The sequence below is a fragment of the Physeter macrocephalus genome, chromosome 1 (genome assembly GCF_002837175.3).
Source record: "Physeter macrocephalus isolate SW-GA chromosome 1, ASM283717v5, whole genome shotgun sequence".
Taxonomy (NCBI): Eukaryota; Metazoa; Chordata; class Mammalia; order Artiodactyla; family Physeteridae; genus Physeter; species Physeter macrocephalus.
Genome location: NC_041214.2, coordinates 89,206,478 through 89,215,240, shown reverse-complemented (window position 1 = coordinate 89,215,240; position 8,763 = coordinate 89,206,478). Strand labels below are relative to the sequence as shown.

The 8,763-nt window shown below is 42.8% G+C and overlaps 1 protein-coding gene across 1 annotated transcript in view; it reads right to left on the bottom strand.

Moving 5' to 3' along the window:
- OSBPL11 (oxysterol binding protein like 11) overlaps nucleotides 1–6,399 on the bottom strand; it is a 98,649-nt gene extending 92,250 nt beyond the window's left edge. The window contains exon 1 of the mRNA XM_007114970.3: nucleotides 6,209–6,399. Coding sequence (XP_007115032.1) covers nucleotides 6,209–6,399 — 191 coding nt within the window. The remainder of the gene's footprint in view (nucleotides 1–6,208) is intronic.
- Nucleotides 6,400–8,763: the final 2,364 nt, after the last annotated feature.

Here is an 8,763-nt window from a genome sequence, read left to right as displayed (position 1 = left end):
ATCTAAAAAAAGATACAAATGAACTTATTTACAAAACAGAAAGACTCACAGACATAGAAAACAAATTTATGATTATCAAAGGGGAAGGGGGTAGGGATAAATTAGGAGTTTGGGATTAACAGATACAAATTACTATATATAAAATAAACAACAAGAACCTACTGTATAGGGCTTCCCTGGTGGCGCAGTGGTTGAGAGTCTGCCTGCCGATGCAGGGGATACGGGTTCGTGCCCCGGTCCGGGAAGATCCCACATACCGTGGAGCGGCTGGGCCCGTGAGCCATGGCCACTGAGCCTGTGCTCCACTACGGGAGAGGCCACAACAGTGAGAGGCCCACGTACCACAAAAAAAAAAAAAAAAAAAAAAAAAAGAACCTACTGCATAGCACAGGGAACTATATTCAATGTTTTGTAATAACCTATAATGGAAAAGAATCTGATATATATATATATTTATATATATCTCTGATATTTGCTGTATACCTGAAACTAGCACAATATTGTAAACCAACTATAGTTCAATTTAAAAAAAAATGGCCAAAACCTCTGAATAGACATTTCTCCAAAGAAGATAAGACAAATGACCAGTAAGTACTTGAAGATACTCAACATTATTAGTTATCAGGGAAATGCAATTCAAAACCACAATGCACCACCATCACCATTTCATACCCACTAGGATGGCTAAAACCAAAAAGACAGACAATAACAAGTGTTGATGAGAAGGTGAAGAGATTAAAACCCTAACACAATGCTGATAAGAAGGTAAAATGGTGCAGCAGCTTTGGAAGATGGTCTGACAGTTCCTCAAAAAGTTAAACAGGGGCTTCCCTGGTGGCGCAGTGGTTGGGAATCCGCCTGCCAATGCAGGGGACACAGGTTCGAGCTCTGGTCCAGGAAGATCCCACATGTCACGGAGCAACTAAGCCTGTGCACCACAACTGCCAAGCCTGCGCTCTAGAGCCCGTGAGCCACAACTGCTGAGCCCATGTGCCACAACTACTGAGGCCCTCCCGCCTAGAGCCCATGCTCAGCAACAAGAGAAGCTACCGCGATGAGAAGCCCACGCACTGCAACGAAGAGTGGCCCCCGCTCGCCGCAACCAGAGAAAAGCCTGTGTGCAGCAACAAAGACCCAAAAATAAAATAAATTTTAAAAAAAAGTTAAACAGTTACCATATGACCCAGCAATTCCACTCCCAGGTATATATCCAAGAGAAATGAAAACATATGTCCACACAAAACTAGAACACAAATGTTCAAAGCAGCATTATTCATAATAACCACAAAATGGAAACCCGGTCCGGGAAGATCCCACATACCGTGGAGCGGCTGGGCCCGTGAGCCATGGCCACTGAGCCTGTGCTCCACTACGGGAGAGGCCACAACAGTGAGAGGCCCACGTACCACAAAAAAAAAAAAAAAAAAAAAAAAAAAGAACCTACTGCATAGCACAGGGAACTATATTCAATGTTTTGTAATAACCTATAATGGAAAAGAATCTGATATATATATATATTTATATATATCTCTGATATTTGCTGTATACCTGAAACTAGCACAATATTGTAAACCAACTATAGTTCAATTTAAAAAAAAATGGCCAAAACCTCTGAATAGACATTTCTCCAAAGAAGATAAGACAAATGACCAGTAAGTACTTGAAGATACTCAACATTATTAGTTATCAGGGAAATGCAATTCAAAACCACAATGCACCACCATCACCATTTCATACCCACTAGGATGGCTAAAACCAAAAAGACAGACAATAACAAGTGTTGATGAGAAGGTGAAGAGATTAAAACCCTAACACAATGCTGATAAGAAGGTAAAATGGTGCAGCAGCTTTGGAAGATGGTCTGACAGTTCCTCAAAAAGTTAAACAGGGGCTTCCCTGGTGGCGCAGTGGTTGGGAATCCGCCTGCCAATGCAGGGGACACAGGTTCGAGCTCTGGTCCAGGAAGATCCCACATGTCACGGAGCAACTAAGCCTGTGCACCACAACTGCCAAGCCTGCGCTCTAGAGCCCGTGAGCCACAACTGCTGAGCCCATGTGCCACAACTACTGAGGCCCTCCCGCCTAGAGCCCATGCTCAGCAACAAGAGAAGCTACCGCGATGAGAAGCCCACGCACTGCAACGAAGAGTAGCCCCCGCTCGCCGCAACCAGAGAAAAGCCTGTGTGCAGCAACAAAGACCCAAAAATAAAATAAATTTTAAAAAAAAGTTAAACAGTTACCATATGACCCAGCAATTCCACTCCCAGGTATATATCCAAGAGAAATGAAAACATATGTCCACACAAAACTAGAACACAAATGTTCAAAGCAGCATTATTCATAATAACCACAAAATGGAAACAGCCCAAATGTCCATCAACTGATGAAGAGATAAGCAAAACATGATATATACATAAGTGGAGTATTATTCAGCCACCAAAGGGAATAAAGTAACAATATATGTGACAACATATATAAACCTTGAAAACATTATGCTAATTAATTTTCTAAGTCTGCAAAGCCAAAGCCCAGGGTTTGAACCACAGTCTTTACTAAATTTCAACCACTCCCTAAGACATAACTTGAAATCTCCATTTTTTAAAACGGGATAGTAGCAAATTACAGGTAAGCAGTTGAATTTACAGCTCTCAAGTTTCAGAGAGAGCTGTTGAGGCCATGGAAAAGACTGAGATAACAAACAGAAAACATGAGCTTACGAACAGAAGATGAAGTATCACACAAGCTTCTAAAGGCAAAGAGCCAACCAAAGAAATGAAAAAGGAGCAATTAGATGACAGAGTAATAAAGGAGAAACCAAGAGAAAGTAATGTCAAAAAAGTCAAGAAAAGAATAATAACAGATACACTTACAGAGATATCAACTGGAATAGGAATCTAAAAACATTCATCATTTTTTACTCATATCCTTGGTAAGGACAGAGCCAACTGTCATGGGTTCAGCAATAAATGAGGGTTAAGGAAATGGAGGCAGTTTGAGTGTAAACTGTTTTTAAGGGGAAAGGATTTAGGTTAGTTTTCATTATTGTTGCTGTTTTTAAAGTCTAGAGCTTTGGGCCTCACAGGAAGAAGCCAAGGAAGTAGCAGCAATGCAGGACAATGGATAAAATTGTTTGATCAGTGTCGTAGAGGACAAGGGGATAAATTCGACTGAGAGGTAGGCTGAAGGATTAGCTTCGAACAAGCCTCATTTAAGTAAAGAGATATGTTAGTATGTAAATGCAGTAATGCGTTATATATCTGCATCCTTGGGGAAGAGCTCCACATAACTGAATTTTCCAAATACTTCAGCATTTTAAAAAAATTTTTAGCTATTTTCCTTGAAATTGTTCAACACTTTATCTTACAGTTCTTTGCTTAGACTGTTCTTTCCTGGATGACTTAAGGTCATTGTAACTATGATTATATTATTAGGAAGTAATACAGCTTAGTCTGCATGTTAACTTTTCAAATCTTTGACTGTCCTATGCTGTCAGTTGCCATTTCCTGTTACACTTCCCCTGATAACTTTTTTCATTTGTGCTTCCAACAGATTCTAGTTTGAAAATTATATAACCAGTAATAATACCCTAAGTAAGAGATAATAGGGTCCTGAATCAAAGTATAGGAGTAAAGTATATGGCTTTATGACAGTGTTAAGAAACCTGTTTCACTTTTTAATTCAATTAAGACTGGGTTTCAAAGAGTTGAGGATGTCAGAAGACTGACCTCTGGCTACATGAAATATTATTTTATCTTGCTTCCTTAAGTCATATCAAAATAACCCTGCCTGGGGCTTCCCTGGTGGCACAGTGGTTGAGAGTCCGCCTGCCGATGCAGGGGACACAGGTTTGTGCCCCTGTCCGGGAAGATCCCACATGCCGCGGAGCGGCTGGGCCAGTGAGCCTGTGCTCCGCAACAACGGCAGAGGCCAAAACAGTGAGAGGCCCGCGTACCGCAAAAAAAAAAAAAAACAACAACCCTGCCAAGTTATTGATAATTTTATATGGTTAGTCTTAAACCACAAAAGAAAAAGCATCATGCATTCCAAAAGTGAGCCTAGACATCTCACAGTAACTAAATATACTTTCCTGTCATATAATCACTTATCAATAAAAAGTTATAATCTTCTACACTTTGTTTCTGTGTGTTAATATAGTCCTGCATATTTCACATATATGGATATTATTCATGATAAATATATATCCTTCATGAAATCTTGACTTTAATCCCTTTCAAATTTCACAACTACAAACAGCACAAAAGCTAAAAAGAACGGAGAGCTAAGCAGACAGGCGGTCAGTTAACCAAAATTTAAGAATTCATTCCTATAGTTCCAATACCATGAGATATTCCAATTTCATTCATTCTTAAGATTCTGAATAATCCAGCAATTCCACTTCCAGGTATTTATCTGAAGGAAAGGAAAACACTAACTCAGAAAGATATCTGGATCCCCATGTTCATTGCAGTGTTATTTACAATAGCCAAAACATGGAAGCAACCTAAGTGTTCATCAGATGGACAATGATGATTGGACAAAGAAAATGTAGTATATACACACAATGGAATATTATCCAGCCATAAAAAAGAAGGAAATCTAGCCATGTGCACCAACATGGATGAACTTTGAGGGCATTATGCTAAGTGAAATAAGTCACAGAGAAAAGACAAATACTGTGTTATCTCTCTTACATATGGGATCTAAAAAACAAAACAAAACTCATAAATATAGGGAACAGATTGAGGGTAGCCAGAGGGAGGGGGTGGGTGAAATGGGTGAAGGTGATCAAAAGGTACAAACTTCCAGTTATAAAATAAATAAGTCCTGGAAATGTAATGTACAGCGTGGTCACTATAGATACCATACAGATACCGTATACTGTATCAAACATTTGAAAGTTGCTGGGACTTCCTGGTGGTCCAGTGGTAAAGAATCCACCTTACAACGCAGGGGACGCGGGTTCAATTCCTGGTCAGGGAACTAAGATCCCACATGCCGCGGGGCAACCAAGCCCACGTGCCACAACTACTGAGCTGGTGTGCCTCAACTAGAGAGCCTGCGTGCTGCAAACTACAGAGCCCACACACTCTGGAACCCACACACCACAACTACAGAGCCCATGCACCCTGGAGCCTGCACGCCACAACTAGAGAAGAGGAAGCCCCACGCACCACAACTAGAGAGAAGCCCGCGTGCTGCAACGAAGAGCCCGCATGCCTCAACAAAGGTCCTGCGTGCTGCAACTAAGACCCGACGCAGACAAAAATAAATAAAATAATAAATATTTTTAAAAAATAAGAAAGTTACTAAGAGAATTCTCATTAAAAAAAAATTAACTCTGTGTGGTAACAGATGTTAACTAGATCTATTGGGGTGATCATTCCACAATACATACAAATATCAAATATTTATGTTGTACACCTGAACCTAATATAATGTTACATGTCAAATATTTCTCAATTTGGAAAAAAAGATTCTGGATGGTTATTACCCACCTATCCTTTACATATCAAAAACAAAAAATAAAACTACCATTGCTTCTCAAGTACTCACTTCCTGTTCCTTCAGTTTTTCATTCATATCAATGAAAATAAATGTAGAATCTCTCAAAGACAGAGAGGTGTGAGTGGCCTGATCGAGTCAAACTGAAACATCTCACTAGTTTAGTTTCGGAGGTACCAGCAGTTGTACTTTTGCCTCTGTATTCAGATTATGTAAGTACATCTCTCCTTCTAAATTGCAAACACCACGAGGGCAGGAATCTTTTCTGATTGAATGATTCCATCCATCACTGGATAAACATGTTTTGAGCACCTAGCATTTGCTAGCCTCCGGAGAGAGCTGAGTTCAACAGTCCCTACCCTCAACAAGCAAGCAAGGAAGGCAGACTTATTGTAAACAAATTACAATATAGGAAAAACAAAAGTGAGTATAGCATCAAATCAGAGAAAAAAATAGCTCTAGAGTCATAGAGGAAGTTCAGGGATACATTTATGTGTTCTCCAAAAGGCCTTCAACAAATACCTGTTGAATGAATGGACAAATGAATGAATTAAATCTTGCTAATGAAAGATGAGACCCCAGGTCCAAATGAAATGTATTAGTTACTTCTGAAGTTAGTGAAAAAACGTCATCCTTCAGCAACTGCAGGAATGCAGACTCCAGCACACCCCGACCTCAGGCTATCACCGTGGAGAAAGGGCCGTACCTGTACTGCCAGCCTTTGGCACCGCCGCCTCGGTTGCCGCCGCTGCTGCTGCTTCCACCCCCACAGCTGCTGTTGCTGCTGTTCTTGTTCGGGGTCACCGCGGTGGCCAGGCCCTCCAGCCTTCCTTCGCTCTCGGAGACTTTCATTGTTGACACTGGTTCACCCCCCTGCATCTTAACTCCAAAGTCCATTTGCCCTTCTTGGGCGGGAGAGAACAACTCTGTAATTTTGTAAGTGATAAGATTTAAGATCTGATCTGAAGGTGATCCCAGTTGCTAAACCAGACGGCGGCTGGAGTAGTAATCATCAAATGGTCCAGGGGAGGAATACAAGCATTCCCCCGAAGGAAAACTTTTAAGAGGAGAGGGGTAGCGATGAGGACAGATGTCCTTTCAATATATATCTCCTTCCGGGCAAAAGGAAAGAGAAAAAAAAATCACCCTGCCAGAGGATTTGGTGGCATGCTCAAAGGTGAAGAAAAGCAGCGTGGGGAAGTCGCGGACTCTAGCCAGGAGTGCTGGGCGAAAGACGGACCACGGACGGGAACCCGCGGCCTGACCTCTGGGCTGACGGACTGTCCCGCCGCGCTCCCTCTGCTCCTCCGGCCGGTTCTCAGCGGGAGGGTCCGGTCCAGCCCGCTCGGCGGTTTCCGCCGCAGCCCTCGAGAAAGAGCTGGAGCCGCCCGCGGGCAGCCCGGGAGGAGGTCGGAGAAGGAGGCCGCCGAGGGCGGGACGCCGGCTCCCAGGGTCGCCTCGCCTCCAGGTAGAGGCGAGCCGCTCGGGGCGACTTCCTCCAACGCCCCCGGCCCTGGGCCCTCGACTGGGTTCCCAGGGGCGGGACAAGTCCCTTGCCCTCTCTCCAGCCCAAATGTGAAAGCCACAGCTGCGGCCACCACCCCACCCACAGCCCCCCAGCTAGTCACCCGCCCTCCTGCTCTCTCCCCCCGCCCCACTTCCCTTCCGGAGTAGCGTGAGCTCACTTCCCCCAGCGCAGAAGCCCCTGGCGCCATCTTGGAGTAGGGCACGGGGCCCTGAAGGGGGCGGAGCCTCGGCGATGGCTTGTGTTGGGGCGGCGGACTCCGAAGAAAGGGAGGCGGTGGGCAGCAGAGGGAGGAGGCGGCGGGACAACCAACGAGGGTGAAACAAAGGAGTTAGTGCCCTACTGGAGGGTGACTTCCGGCCTTCCTAACCCGGGCCAGGCCTTCCATTTGAGGGCCCATTTCAGTCATTTTAGGAAGAAAGCTTAGAAAAATAATATCGTTTCTATAAGGAATTACAAAACCATTTCTTCACTTTAGTTATTTTGAAAAAAAAAAAAAAGCATGATATTGGCATAAGGCAAATCAGTGTTATAAATGAAAAAGAAACTGTCCTGGAAATTAGAGCTCTCAGTATCAAAGTATTCCTTCTGACCTCAGACAACTCGTTCACCCTCCTTAGACCTAGATTTTTGCATTTGTAAAATAAGAGTGTTTAGGTGATTTCTAAAGTCCCTTCTAATTGTAAATAATAGTTTCTAACAATTGAATGTACACCATATGCGAAACACTATGGCAGAGGCAAAGAAGTATTACTCAAAGAAAGTAAATAAAGTAGTAAAGTAGATACAAATATACAGGTAATTAAGGCCACGAGGAAAATAAAAGGAGATGATATAGAAAACAAGTGAGATGGAATAGAGAACTTACTTTAGAAAGAACAGTTGAGGAAAGTCATCTATGAGGAGATGGCATTTAAAGTGAGAGAATAAAAAAAAAGAATAAAAAAATAAATAAATAAATAAATAAAGTGAGAGAATAAAGAAACATGAGGAAGCTAAGGGAATAGCAAGCTTTACTTATTTGGGGAGATGAGAGACCTGGGACCTGGAGCATGGTGAATAAGAGAGTGGTGTGAAATGAAAGTGAAGAGATAGGCAGAGAAATTTGGATTTTATTGTAAGTGCAATGGAAAATCATTGAAAATTTCAATAAAGGAGGATTGTGATCTGACCTTTTTTTTTTTGTGGTACGCGGGCCTCTCACTGTTGTGGCCTCTCCCGTTGCGGAGCACAGGCTTCAGACGCGCAGGCTCAGCGGCCATGGATCACGGGCCCAGCCGCTCCGCGGCATGTGGGATCTTCCCAGACCGGGGCACGAACCCACGTCCCCTGCATCGGCAGGCGGACTCTCAACCACTGCGCCACCAGGGAAGCCCTTGACCTATGTTTTTAAAAGATCTCTCTTTTCTTTTCAGCAGATGGTGCTGGGACACTGGCTATTCACATACAGAAGAATGAAATTGGACCCCTACCTCACACCATACACAAAAGTTAACTCCAAGTGTATGAAAGACATAAATGTAAGAGCTAAAACAATAAAACCCTTAAAAGAAAAACATAGGCGTAAATGTCCACAACCTGGGGTCAGGCAAAGCCTTTTGGATACAATATCAAAGCATAAGTGACAAAAGAAAAAATAGATTGGGTTTCATGAAAATTAAAAACATTTGTTCTGTAAACCATACCATCAAGGAAGTAAAAAGGCAATCCATAAAATGGGAAAAAAATATTTGCAA